Genomic DNA, 14,795 nt, shown 5'->3' with positions numbered 1-14,795 from the left:
GTCCACCTCAGCAGCAGGTGGTCCCTGTCTCCCTCTCTGGGCTGCTGTTTTCTGACAATCTGAATGGTTATGGACTGAATGTTTGTCTCTCCCACCCCAGCTTGTAAGTGGAAACCCTGACCCCCATCTACCCCCATGTAAGACACTGTTCCAGGTGTTGGCAATTCAGCAGGGGACAAAATAGATCAAAACTCTTGCTCTTGGGCTGGGGTTGTGTATCAGTGGTACAGCACTTGCCGAATATGTGAGGCACTAGGTTTGCTCCTCAGCACCACATTAAAAAAAAAAAAAATGAAATAGAGGTATTGTGCCCATCTACAACTAGTGTGTGTGTGTGTGTGTGTGTGTGTGTGTGTATCTCCAACTCTCACTCTCATTGAACTTCCATTCTAGTGGAGTTGGAGTTGGGGGTGGTGGTGTCAAAATCCTATTTTTAAAAATCTTTCCAATATAATCAGAGTCTATGAATACAACCGGCCTCAGGCTTGAGCTGACTCAGCTTTGTTTCAAGGATCTACATTTTGGATTTGCTTCTCTGGAGGAATTCTGTACTCAGATTCCCATCATCACAGCACACAGTCCAGTAGAAGAGAGGGAACATCTTACTCTCAAAGGTTTCAGTGGACATTTGATCTCCTTGTTTCATCTTTATCACTGTTTTAGCCTTGTGCTGCTATAACAAAACACAAGGTATTAGCTAATGTACAAAGAAAAGAGGTTTATTTAGCTAATAGATTTGGAGATTCAAAGTGCATCCCCATCTAAACTACAATGGTTGAGAGCATCTGTTCAGCTTTGCAAGGGCCTTCTTGTCTACCTCACAACTTGGCACATGGCATCATGGCAGAAGTACTTTTGAGAAGGAACAATAGAAAGATCACAAGGTGAGATAGGAAGCAAAGACACATTCAGGGCCAGGCTTATTTAATTAATTTATTTAGTGGTTTGGGGGATTGAACCCAGGGGTCCTTTCCCACTGAGTTACCTTTTTTTTTTAGTTATATATGGACACAATATCTTTATTTTTAAAAATTTATTTTTATGTGGTGCTAAGGATAGAACCCAGTGCCTCACACATGCTAGGCAAGTGCTCTGCCACTGAGCCATAGCCCTAGCCCATATCTTTTTATTTTTGAGGTAGGATCTTGCTAAATGGCCTAGGCTGGCCTCAAACTTGCAATCCTCCTACCTCAGCCTCTGACCAAAGTCCCCTGTGAATGACATTAATTCCTTCTGAGTCAAGCCTCCAATGACCTAACTACCTCTAAGTAGGCCACATATCTTGAAGATTCCACCACTTCTCAAATATCACCACACTGGGATTAAGCTTCCATCGGGGATACCCTCAAGCCATAGTCAAACCACACCATCACAATCACCACACCAATTTTTGTGTTTGGGAAATGGAATGTTCCCATTAGTTTAGGCCAGATGAAGTCCTTCCTGCATCCCCATCTAAACTACAATGGCTGAGAGTTGGTAGAGTGTGGTTCCTCAGGACAACACTATCTTTCTTTCAATTGCAACATTTACATTTTACTTGTGTTTCAGGTCATTTTCAAGCACTGGTACAGAATAGTTAATGAGAGCAAGGATCTCACTTTTCCTGAATCCTGTCTCTGTCATTTGTTGGCCATGTAAACCTCGACAAATTACTTAAGCACTCAAGATTCAGTTTTCACATCTGTTGAGATAATAGTTCTACCTCAGAAAGGTGTGACAAATATATTAATTAATGTACTACACTCAGAACACTTTTTTGGTACTGGGGTGCTTTATTACTAAGCTCCAACCCCAGCTCCTTTTTGTTTTCCCCCACAACATCTTTATTTTATTTATTTATGTTTATGTGGTGCTGAGGATTGAACTTAGGGCCTTGCACATTGGAGGCGAGCACTCTACCACTGAGCCACAACCCCACCCCCACCTCCTTTTTTTAATTAAAATTTTTTTTTCTTTTTTTTTTTGACACAGGGTCTCACTAAATTTCTGAGGCTGGCTTTGAACTTGCAATCCTCCTGCCTCAGGCTCCTGAGCCGCTGGGATTATAGGCATGTGCCACCACACCCAGCTCAGAACACTTCTGGGAACATCTACTATTTTCAAGCAAAGGAGAAACCAGTTTAACAGTACAGGAAACATTGGATCACATAAGTGTGCAAACCTTCCGAAGTATCACCGCAACCCTCAAACATAGGGCAGATTGTTGATCAGAGCTTGCAAGATTTTTCTACAAATGTTCTTATTCAAATTTCTATGGACTCTCATTCCTATTTAGAAGAAGAGTGCCTGTTTTCCTATCTTCAAGCATTAAACAAAAGAAATAGGCTTCCCAAGTGAACGAATTTAGGTCATGTGCCTGCCCCTGAACCATTCACAGTAGCCAAGAAAATGCCTTGCAGTGATTGGTTTAGAGATGAATTCCTTCCACATTCTTGCACTTAGAGGGATGGGATTATGTTGACTGCTAGTAAGAGCAACCCATCATGAACTCCTTGGCAGGGACACACCAAATGAGGCTGGCATGAATGCCTGCAAGAGAGGAAAAAGTTCACTGTTTGAATTTACTTGTAGTAAAATAAATAAATAAATAAATAAACCAATATAACTTTCCTACAATTACTCTTTTTAAGACACAGAAAAACTGCAGGAAAAAAACCCAAAATGGTCCACGATTTGGATGCTTATAACCATCTTTTAAGTATTTTTTAATGAAATACATGGCAACAGTTTGATGCTTTGCTGTGTGATTATGTAAGAGAATGTCTCCCCGCCCCGTTGAGATACATTTGGAAATATTTAAGGGGTAAAGGGACATGAAACAATCAAAAGGCTCAACGATATATAAAAATCAGTTATATGTATGCATGTATACACATGTCTACATAGAAAATGTGGCAACATTAATATTTGGCAGATCTAGGTCAGGTTTTGCCACTCTGTATTTGAAATTATTTAAAACTGATAAGTTAAAAAAGAAGTTGAAGCGGCATAATAAAAATTTTGTGAACATATCTGTGGCTTCTACATGGTCTCATGACACAATTAAAAATATATGTAAATATCGAAACTGAAAAATGCAACACAAATCTGCTCTATGCCTCCCTTCCACCATGTCCAGAAACCCTTGCCAAGACCCTTCCTATGAGGAAAAAAATGCAAATCAATATTTTTATATAAAGACTTTTTTTTTAACATGATGAGTTTTAGAATAATTTTGTAGCATTTAAGGCAGCAGCACAGGAAAAAGTCACGGGTCCACACACTGCAGAAACGCGGAGCACCCCCAAACTGGGGCCGGCAGCGGCGGGGAACCGCCCCTTCGCGCTGCACGCCGGGACCTGGAGTTTGCCCACTCCAGCCTGCAAAGCGCTCTGGGATCGCCCGGCCACTCCCTCATCTCGCGAGGTTGTCCTCCCCTTCTTTTTAGCGGTCTGTTCCCCCCCACCTCCCCGCCTAACGTGTTTTTCAAATCCACCAATGGGTGCATAGCTTAGGCTCGAACCAGCCAATCGGAGTGCGGAGTCACCGGGAAATTTAAATCGCGCCGGCCGGCTGCACGAGGCACACCGTCTCTGGGCTGAGCCGCGGTGGACGTTTGGAGGGCAGCCGATCCGCAACCTGTAAGCCCCGCACCGCCTCTTGTGGAAGCCTGAGCCCGCTGTGCAGGTACAGACTCAGGCCACAGCCGGGTCGAGCGAACGGCTTCCAGCGGGCCACCCTGGCCTTGCGGATGGCGGAAGGGAGGCCTGGGGTTTTATCTGGGCCTGGCCTTGGCCTCCCAGGTTGACGCGGCCTTGGGGCGTCGGTCGTTGATCAGGCGGGTTAATTTCGCAATGCGGGGTTCGGGCTCTAGGGATCTAGGCGCTGCAAACCGCAGCGGAAGCCCTAGCGCGTCGCGGCCCAGGGAATCCAGGAGACAGGACCGAGGGCGAATGTCCCGGGGTGTCAAGGTGGCCCTGGCCTCTCACCCATTCCCCGCTGTAGGTCCCCCTTGAAGGGGTTGAAGACACAGGGCTCAGAGGCTAAAGATGAGGATGAAGGTGGCAGTTGGAGAGAGATCTCTCCAACACATAGGCCCTAGGTAGGCTGTGTCACGGTGTCACAGCACCGTGGACGAGCATAATGGAATTAAAGACAGCAGATTGTAAGGAGGGCTTTGACTTGTCATCTTTTGGAGTATGGTTTTAGGTGTCTTTGAGTCTGACGCACAATTGATGTCATCCTGATTGGATACATTCACTGGAAATCTTTGGAAATGAAAATGTGTGCAAGATGCTGAAGATGCTGCAGCCCAATGTCACAAGTTTCCAGTGTTGGCAAGATGAAGCGATTTTTATTTAACTAGTGTGGACACTGGGCTTACTTTGATCATTTTAAAAGACAGTAGGGCAGGGAGCGCCTTCAGAGGCCTTCCAAGGACATAGGTTTTTACTGTAAGTCAACTGTGTTCCCCTACTTTGTGTTCCATTAACTAATGGACTTTAGAGTATATCTACACTGTCCAATGAGGTGGCGAGCAGAACTTGTGGCTACTGAGCACTTAAAAAGTGATAGTTAGAATTGAAATATGCGGTATGCTGTGTAAGACACACTGTGTGCTATGTGAAATACATATAGGATTTCCAAAATGTGTAAAAAAAAGTAAAATATCTCAATTTTTAATATTGATTCCATGTTAAGTAATATTTTGGATATGTTGTTAAAATATTAAAATTAATTTTGCTTGTTTCTTTTTGTTTTTATGTGCTTACTGGAAATTTTAAATTTATATGGCGTGGATTATATTTCTGATGCATAGTTTCCTTTTAGAGAGGCAGGGATAATTCTTTTTTGATTAAAACCACATCCATAGTGCTGGAAACTTGAAGTGCCTTCTTAGAGTAGAGGTGGATTCAATTTTTGCTTGATAATTCTTATTTGGTTTTCTTATTGACGAAGCAAAATAATAACAGAATTTTTTTTTCCTCCCATTTTTTTAGCTTTCTCCCTTTGTCTCATACCATGTCCACCAATGAGAATGCTAATTCACCAGCTGCCCGGCTTAACAGATTCAAGAACAAGGGAAAAGACAGTACAGTGAGTCTCTTCTGTTGTTTTTCTGTAGTATTTGTCAAATGAGAAGGGGTTAAGACTTAGAAGGATTTTTTTTTTTTAATGCCCTCACTTGGCAACAAAAATTGATGTGATAGGTGAACCGATCTGTTATCTTTTCTCAAGGAAATGAGGCGGCGCCGAATAGAAGTTAATGTGGAGCTGAGGAAAGCTAAGAAGGATGACCAGATGCTGAAAAGGAGAAATGTAAGCTCCTTTCCTGATGATGCGACTTCACCACTACAGGAAAACCGCAACAATCAGGTAAATATAATATAGTTCATGAATTATTACCATAATCCAGAAAATCAATATGGATGTTTCTTTGAAATTTACGTAGTAATATTCCATAGTATTATGGTTTTTACTATCAAATCAGTGAAGATTTTTTTCTGCTCCCAATCAGCAATTCTTATGAATATCTTCTTTCCTACTCATCCTCTATAATCTACTGAAGCTGATTCCAAATTCTTTTGAATTCTGACCTTCCTGCAGTTTCTCTGCATTTCTGGCTACTAGCTGGGTACCTTGACCTAACTGTGTTAGGTGTGTTAGTGTTAACTGTGTTCAGAACTAACCACTTTGCAACTTAATTCAGAATTTTTTTATGTTTTCTGTTTTTATTCTTTTTTTTTGGTTTTCTTTATTACCAGTGTTCAAATCTTTTTCTTCCTGAAATATTTATGGTAACTTCCAAATTTATCTTATTCCCTTTATTTTGTGTCATATACTCTTTTCTTAAAATTTTTCCAACACTACAGTTGTGTGCCACACTGTTTCCTTTAACTAGACTGCAAATATGATGGTGTTTCTATAGGATTATGTGGAACTGGAACAGGAATGCATAGCTAAAGAAGAGATAAGAGAAAAGAAAAACTGCAGGAAAAGAAAAAGAATTCTAAGGAAGTGAAGGATTTAACAGAAGTTTTTGCAGACCTCAACAAGCTTCTTAAAATGTTTAAGCTGAGCATTGGAGTTCCTGCCTATAATCCCAGCTATTTGAGAGTCTGAGCAGGAGGATTATAAGTTCAGGGATGGTTTGGGCAACCAACTTATCCAGAACCTATCGAACCTATCTCAAAAAAAAAGGGTGTGGGGATGTAGTTCAATGCCCCTGGGTTCAGTCCTCAGTATGAGAGGGGATCAAAAAGATGGACTCCACTACTGAAAATGACTAGAGAATGTTCATGGTACATTTTCTCCTTATAAGTAAACCTCTTATGAAAAACATCAAAAGCAAAACAACATGGGCACATTTCTGAAAAGAATGACTCCTCCTTAAAAAGAGCTTGAGCTGTGCATGGTGGACTCCCAAGGCTAAGGAAGGAGAATCAAGTTCAAAGCCAGCCTCAGCAAAATTGAGGCGCTAAGCAACTTGGTGGGATCCTGTCTCTAAATAAAATACAAAATAGGGCTGGGGATGTGGCTCAGTGGTCGAGTGCCCCTGAGTTCAATCCCTGGTACAAAAAAAAAAAAAACTTGAGGCAGGTCTTTCATGAAGTGTTCCAGAAGGCACTGTTACCGTAGGAAATGCCAGCTTCATGTACAATACCGCTCCAGTGGACCTATGTGGGCTGAGATGGGGAGGTGGAAGACAGTAATACATGTAGTGCTGACCCTGTACAGGCCTAGGCTGATGTGTATACTCATATCTTAGTTTTTAATTTAAAAAAGTACGTAAAGTTCAAAATGGAAAAAAGCTAATAAAATGAGGATAAATAAAAAGCATTGCATATCTAATGTGTTTTGTATTTTAAGATAAATTTTACAAAATCAAAATGTTCATAAATTATAGGAAGCTAAGTTTAATTATTTATTAATTTATTGAAGAAACATTTTGTATAAATTTAGAGTAGCCTAAGTGTACAGAAGTATATAGTTTAATGTCAGACCTTTGAATTCACTCATTGGCTCAGCCAGTACAACTTCTAGTCCTGCAAGCTCCATCATGTCAAGAGCCTTGTACCTTTTTAAAATCTTTTCTCTTGTACCTTTTTTACATTTAAATATGTCTGGATGCACAAATATTTGGCAATTATGCTAGAATTGCCTGTTGTATTCAGTACAATAACATGCTATATGGGTTTATAGCCCAGGAGCAGTAGTTATGTACCATACAGCCTAGAGTATAGTAGGCTGTACGTTCCAGGTTTGTGTAAGTACACCCTATGATGTTTGTATATGGATAAAAATCACCAAACAACACATTTCTCAGACTATCCCCAGCATTGAGTGATGCCTGTTACTGTTTTAGGCATGTTCTCTCTCTGCTAAAAATCAATATTCTATAAAGGCCCTCAATAAATTAGATCCAGTTAGATCTTCAGATATATCCCTTTCATCTTAAAAAATACTGGACACTGTCCTGCACTTGAACTCAGGACCACTGACCCACATCCCATTAGAGACAGGGTCTCACTGAGTTGCTTAGTGCCTCACTTTTGCTAAGGCTGGCTTTTAACTCTGGATCCTCCTGCATCAGCCTCCTGAACTGCTATTATTATAGGCGTGTGCCACCATGCCCTGCTCCTTTTAAATTATTTTTTAATTCTTCTTTTCTAGTTGTAGATGGACACAATATCTTTATTTATTTTTATGTGGTACTAAGATCGAGCCCAGGGCCTCACTCATGAGAAGCAAGCGCTTTACCACTAAGCTACAACCCAAGCCCCCCTTTTAAATTTAAAAAAAATATATATTTTTTGTAGTTTTAGGTGGACAGCATGCCTTTGTTTTCTTTGTATGTGGTACTGAGGATCAAACCCAGTGCCTCATGCATGCTAGGCAAGTGCTCTGCGGCTGAGCTAAAGCCCCAGCCCTGCTCCTTTTAAATTTTTGAGGGTCTCACTAAGTTGCTGAGGCTGGTCTCCACTTTGTGATCCTCTTGCCTCAGTCTGCTGAGTAGTTGCAGTTATAGGCATGCAACACCATGCCTGACTCCTGCCTGCCTTTTCTAGGATTCTATTACTCAAATCCCTTCATCTTATAATAACCTAAGGCACTGTTTTTGCAGAAAGTACTGAGTGAATGCTGTCTAGGAATATTTAAGTTTTTGGTATCAGATTTTGAACTCAGGAGCATTTCACCACTGAGCCACCTCCCTACCCCACTCCTGCCTTTTTTTTTTTTGTATTTTAGTTAGACATAGGTCCTTGCTAAGTTGCTCAGACTGGCTTTGAACTTGTGATCATCGTGTCTTAGCCTTCTGAGCCTGTGCCACTGTGCCTGGCCTATAACATTTATTTTATTTGTCTTCTTGTCATATTTTTACTGTTAAGTTGTGAGCTCCTAGAGAAAGGGGCACTTTTGATTTTAGTACCTGGGATTGAATCCAGGGATGCTGAGCCACATCCCCAACCCTTTTTTTTAATTTTTATTTTGAGATTTACTAAATTGTTTAAGACCTCAGCCTCCTGAGCCGCTGGGATTACCAGTGACAGCAGTGGCACCCAGCCAACACTGTTGACAGAATGCTTAAATAACTTGAGACTCCAGTGAAACAACAAATTTCAGAACTGTTTTACATATAAAATTAATATTTAGCAGGTAAAGTTAAATGTAGGGCCAAACTTTTAGTAACTTACTATAAATCTAAGTGTCTAAACAATGGCAAGCATGGATTATATTTTTTAAATTTGGCCTTAAAATAATCTGTAAATTTCCCTTTTTCTTTCAGGGCACTGTGAATTGGTCTGTTGATGACATTGTCAAAGGCATAAATAGCAACAATTTGGAAAGCCAACTCCAAGCTACTCAAGCTGCTAGGTAAGTCTTATGTTCTCTAGTACGGGCAACCTTAAGATATTAAGAATTGTTAGAATTTTTTGGCAGGAAGGGGACAGCTTTAGGCTTATTTCAAATTTTTCCTAAGGTAAAACCAGGTATGGTGGCACACATCTATAATCCCAGCACCTCAGGAGACTGAGGCAGGAGAATCACAAATTCTAGGCCAGCCCAGCAACTTGGAGACTCTGTCTCAAGTAAAAAAAAATAATAATAAAAGAACTGTGGGGGGGCAGTTATAGCTCAGAGGTACAGCACCCTGGGTTCAAGCCCCAGTACTGGAAAAATTATTTTTTTCTGTATGTGATACTTTTAACTATAATTTTCTATATTCCTTAAAATTCCACCTTCAGTGATTAATTACTGTTAACTTTTTGGTGTACTTTAAAAATATAAAAATTCTGTTCAAGTAGCATTTCAAGTCAAATTTTTTGCAAGGATGCAAAAATATTTTTATTTTTGGAATAAAGGTATTTAGCTGTACCACATATGTAGCACCATATGTCATCTCTTCAGCTTGTTATGTTCCTGGTTGTCTTCAGTATGTAGTGCTCAGCAGGTAGTGCTTGTTTAAAAGATTGTCTAAAGTTCTAAATGCTCAAATTCCATTTTAAATTGTTTTTTCACACAAGTGTCTTCTGTTAATCACCTTTAACTTTTGTTTCTCTTTTTCTTTTCTCTTAGGAAATTGCTTTCTCGGGAAAAACAGCCCCCCATAGATAACATAATTCGGGCTGGTTTGATTCCAAAATTTGTGTCCTTCTTAGGCAGAACTGATTGTAGTCCTATTCAGTTTGAGTCTGCTTGGGCACTCACTAACATTGCTTCTGGGACATCAGAACAGACCAAGGCAGTGGTGGATGGAGGTGCTATCCCAGCGTTTATTTCTCTCTTGGCATCTCCCCATGCTCACATCAGTGAACAAGCTGTATGGGCTCTAGGAAACATTGCAGGTACTTCCACTTAAAATTTTTTTGACTGAATATATCTAATCATAATGAGGTGGGAGAAGGGCTGTGTTACAAGTTATAGTGACTTGTGTGTCAAGTTTTGATCTTGCTTCTGGCCCTTATTAGGGATGAGAGAGGCATCTAAAAAAGGCACCAGAGAGGCATCTAAGTAAGTTAGGGAGTTTCTGAGGATGTATTCAGTCACTGAGTGTTGATGGTGCTGGACCTGCAGATGTGATTAATCTTGCTTTCGTTTTCAGGTGATGGTTCTGTTTTCCGAGACTTGGTTATTAAATATGGTGCAGTGGACCCATTGTTGGCTCTTCTTGCAGTTCCTGATATGTCAACTTTAGCAGTAAGTTACTAACATTAAGTAAAGCTACTTGCATTTTTATTCTGATTTCTCCTGCCTTTCAAGACAGGCCCTCATTACTTTTTTCTTTTCCCTCAGTGTGGTTACTTACGTAATCTTACCTGGACACTTTCAAATCTTTGTCGCAACAAGAATCCTGCACCCCCATTAGATGCTGTTGAGCAAATTCTTCCCACTTTAGTTCGCCTTCTGCATCATGATGATCCAGAAGTATTAGCAGATACCTGCTGGGCTATTTCCTACCTTACTGATGGTCCAAATGAACGCATTGAAATGGTTGTGAAAACAGGAGTTGTGCCCCAACTTGTGAAGCTTCTGGGAGCTTCTGAATTGCCAATTGTGGTAAGTTAATCATTAGATTAGAGCATATAAGTAAGGAGGATAACTGATTGATAATATTGAAATATTATTTATTTTCAGGCAATGATGGGACTCTTGCTTGTCAAAACTTTTAGGATAGAGAACTTTTTTTTTTTTTAATATTTATTCTTAAGTTTTAGATGGACACAGTATCTTTATTTTACATTTATGTGGTGCTGAGGATCGAACCCAGTGCCTCGTGTATGCTAGGTGAGCACTCTACCATTGAGCCAAACCCCAGCCCCGGGATAGAGAACTTTTGAACAATATTGGAAAAAGTAAAAAGTAACCATCGGAATTTTTTTCTTTCTTTCTTTCTTTTCAGACTCCTGCTCTCCGAGCCATAGGGAATATTGTGACTGGAACAGATGAACAAACTCAGGTTGTGATAGATGCAGGTGCACTTGCTGTCTTTCCCAGCCTGCTGACTAACCCCAAAACTAATATTCAGAAGGAAGCTACGTGGACAATGTCAAACATCACAGCTGGCCGGCAGGACCAGATACAGCAAGTTGTCAATCATGGATTAGTCCCATTCCTCGTTGGTGTTCTCTCTAAGGTAGCAAAATCTTAGGATTTATTTATTTATTTATTTAATATACTTTTGGATATTGATGGATCTTTATTTTGTTCATTTATTTATATGTGGTGCTGAGAATCCATCCGGTGCCTCACACATGCTAGGCAAGTGCTCTACCATTGAGCCACAACCTAAGCTCCAAAATCTTAGGATTTAATCAGATAACTGTTGGTATTTATAGGCAGGCTTGCTTGGTAAGATTTTTTTTTTTTTCTTTCCAGTACTAGGATTTGAACCCAGAGATGCTTTGCCCCAGCTCCTTTATTTTTTTTTTTATTTTTATTTTTTTTTCCTGGGGAGATAGGCTCTATTAAGTTGCTGAGGCTGGCCTTTAACTTGTGATCCTCCTGCCTCAGTCTCTCAGGTTACTGGAATCCCAGTCCTGTACCACGAGGCCCAGCAAGATTCTCTCTCTCTCTTTTTTTTAATTTATTTTTTAGTTGTGGATGGATGTAATACCTTTAATTTTACTTATATATTTTTATGTAGTGGTAAGGATTGAACCCAGTGCCTCACACATGCTAGGCAAGTGCTCTACCACTGAGCTACAACCCCAGCCCCACAGCAATAGCCATTAACCCTTTTCACTCAAGGTTGGATAGAACCAGTTGGGTAGTTTTAGGCATTGTTTTTGTGATATCTTATTTCTTTTGACTTTTCTGAAGCAAAACTGTTTTTTTATGTTTATCAGGCAGATTTTAAGACACAGAAGGAAGCTGTATGGGCTGTGACCAATTATACAAGCGGTGGGACAGTTGAACAGATCGTATATCTTGTTCATTGTGGCATAATAGAACCATTGATGAACCTCTTAACTGCGAAAGATAGCAAAATTATTCTGGTTATTCTGGATGCCATTTCAAATATCTTTCAGGTAAGTTCTAACAAGGTGGTATTTGTTTGAGTTTGTTTTGTCATGATCATTTTACTTTTAGACTTGGTGGGGGCAGCTAAGTATACTCAGTAGGCCACAGAAAGCCTGTTGATGTGAGCCACATTCTCTTTTTTGAAGAGATGGGGTGTCTAGCCAATGCTACTCTTTAATTCCTAGGCTTAAGCCATTCTCCTGCTTTATCCTTTGAGTAGCTAGGACTATACTATACATGTGCACCACCATAGAACAAGGAGATGGGAAAAGGATGATGTATTTGTCTTAAAGTCAGGTTCTTCGGGGGAGATTATCCATACCACATTTTGGTGAAATCAAATTTGAATGATTTATTTATCTAATATTTTTCTTTTGATTCCATCTCTAATTCAACCAAGCATTCCAGCAGCTGGCACTTTGTCATAGTAATTGATGGTAGTTAAGTGCTACTCATTAACTTCTATACTTCTGATTCTGGATATTTTTACATATAGAGTGAAGTCTGGAACAAGGAATGCTAGTGTTCCAGTCTCTGCATGTAAACAATTCATCAGTATGTGGCCAATGTTCCTAATCACTCATCTAAAATTCCAAAATTATTTTGAAGCAAATCAGTTATGTCATGTGTATATTTATTTATCTCCTAAAATTGAGGACTTTTGAAAGAAATTTAACTTTGCCTGATGTGATATGCCCTACCCATAATCCCAGCTACTTGGGAGGCTGAGGCAGGAGGATCGCAAGTTTGAGGCCAGCTTGGACAACTTGATGAGACACTCAAATTTTAAAAAGGGGCCAGGATTATAGCTCACTAGTAGAGCACCCCTGAGTTCAATCCCTAGTAACCACCCTAAACTCCATACCACAAATATTCCTATCAGAGAAATCTGTTTTTAGCACATCCATGATAAGCCATGTTTGTCCATAGACAGTGATTCTTTACCTTCACTACACTTTGAGATTATCTAGGGTGTTTTTACAGAGGAATATTTCTGTTTCTAGTGCAGACTGATTGAACTCGAATGTGGTATTGCTTTAGTAATTGCCCATGTGATTTTGATGTACGGAAAAAGTTGCAATCTAAGATCTCTAAGATCTCTGTGGCTGACAGCTACAATCAGTAGTAGGCTAAGAGATCTGATCACCTTGAAAATTTCCAGAAAGTGTAAAATGGACATAAAACTATCACAGTGTTGTTGAAGCAACTGTTAAGGGGTTATTTCTGTCTGCTACATATTAGTATGAAAATATGGATATTGTTTTTGGCATTGAAACAACATTCAAGAGTATAGGCCAGTAAACTTTGAATTTTTTTTAGGCTGCTGAGAAACTAGGTGAAACTGAGAAATTGAGTATAATGATTGAAGAATGTGGAGGCTTGGACAAAATTGAAGCTCTACAGAACCATGAAAATGAGTCTGTGTACAAGGCCTCCTTAAACTTGATTGAGAAGTATTTTTCAGTAGAGGTAAGTACTGATCCTTAGGAGGATCCTTAGGAGGCTGAGGCAGAAGGATTACAAGTTCAAGGCAAGCCTGGGCAACTTAGTGAAACCCTGCCTCAAAATACAAATGAAAAGGGCTGGGGATGTAGCTCAGTGGCAGAGCACCCCTGGGTTCAATCCCCAGCACCACAAAAACGAACAAAAGAATAAGTGCAGACTTTTAGACAAGCTATTGCTTAGAAGTGTGCCATGTTTGTTGTTTATAGTATTGTTGTTTTTTTAACATTTTCAGGAAGAAGAAGATCAAAATGTTGTGCCAGAAACTACCTCTGAAGGCTATACCTTTCAAGTTCAGGATGGGACTCCAGGGACCTTTAACTTCTAGGCTGTACAGCTGAGGCATAAAGTTTGTTGTGTACTATGTTCGGTATAAGTTTGTCTTACTATTTCTCTACTAAGAGCTCTTTTTAAATGTGGTTTGTTATTGTAGCACTTTTTACAACAAAACTATACTTGAACAGTTCCAAACTGTACATACTGTATGAAACTTGTCCTCTAAATGGGTTTCTTATTTCTATGTGGAATTTCATATCTTACAGTGTCCTGTAAATAAAGATTAAATTCCACCCTTTTCTTTACTTCACCATGCCTGTGTGTGCTTTATAAGTTTAGACTCTTAATTGTAAATGAAGAGTAACCTAAGCTAACCGATGTAACTAACCAGAGGTGATTCCTGGTTGCAGGCATCACTTGATGTCAGGTTTGTGATGTCATCAAAGATATACCCGATTGTTCCTGCCAGATTTTGAGCCTCCTGGCTTTGGTCTAGGATTCTTCCCCTTTTGGTCCTAATGGTTCCTAAGGCTAGTCTAGAACTTGTGATCTTCCTTCCTTGGCCTCCCAGTTTTTAAGTACTGTGATCAGTTTTCTGCTCATTAGATTGGTGGCCAAGATAAGCCAAGTCTCCACTGCTGAAATGTGAAGCACTGACAACTGCTTTTCCCATGGAACCCATGGTGGTAGAGGTGGGGATGTGAGTGTAACAAAAAAGTGATTTATGACCTGTAGGGCTACTGTAGTCAGTAAAGAACTGAATATAGTATTTTTGTCGCTAGTAGTACACTGCAACAGATTTCCATATACCTTCTCTTGACTACGCGAGAATATTCCCCCCCTAGTTCACTGATACACACATAAATATCATTTTGCCTTTTTCAGATAACAGGGTTTTTAAAAGTCTTTCAATGGAACAGAATGTTTAAGACTTATCTTGTTAGGGTACAAAGCTAAAGGACACTGGCTAATGCGTATTTAAAATACTTTCCACAGCCAAGTTCCCAACA

General features: G+C 39.9%; 1 protein-coding gene across 1 annotated transcript; it reads left to right on the top strand.

Moving 5' to 3' along the window:
* The first annotated feature begins 3,546 nt into the window (after positions 1–3,546).
* Kpna2 (karyopherin subunit alpha 2) lies at positions 3,547–14,095 on the top strand. The gene is made up of 11 exons (XM_027946295.2): positions 3,547–3,669; positions 4,983–5,079; positions 5,221–5,358; positions 8,771–8,859; positions 9,562–9,830; positions 10,088–10,182; positions 10,279–10,542; positions 10,886–11,119; positions 11,832–12,014; positions 13,327–13,476; positions 13,745–14,095. Exons 2-11 carry the CDS (start codon positions 5,005–5,007, stop codon positions 13,835–13,837), a joined length of 1,590 nt encoding a protein of 529 aa, XP_027802096.1. The 5' UTR covers positions 3,547–3,669; positions 4,983–5,004; the 3' UTR covers positions 13,838–14,095.
* The last annotated feature ends 700 nt before the right edge of the window (positions 14,096–14,795 follow it).

Source organism: Marmota flaviventris, chromosome 17, assembly GCF_047511675.1.
Source record: "Marmota flaviventris isolate mMarFla1 chromosome 17, mMarFla1.hap1, whole genome shotgun sequence".
Classification (NCBI taxonomy): Eukaryota; Metazoa; Chordata; class Mammalia; order Rodentia; family Sciuridae; genus Marmota; species Marmota flaviventris.
Note: the sequence above shows the minus strand (reverse complement) of the source record. Positions and strands in the feature narration are given on the sequence as shown.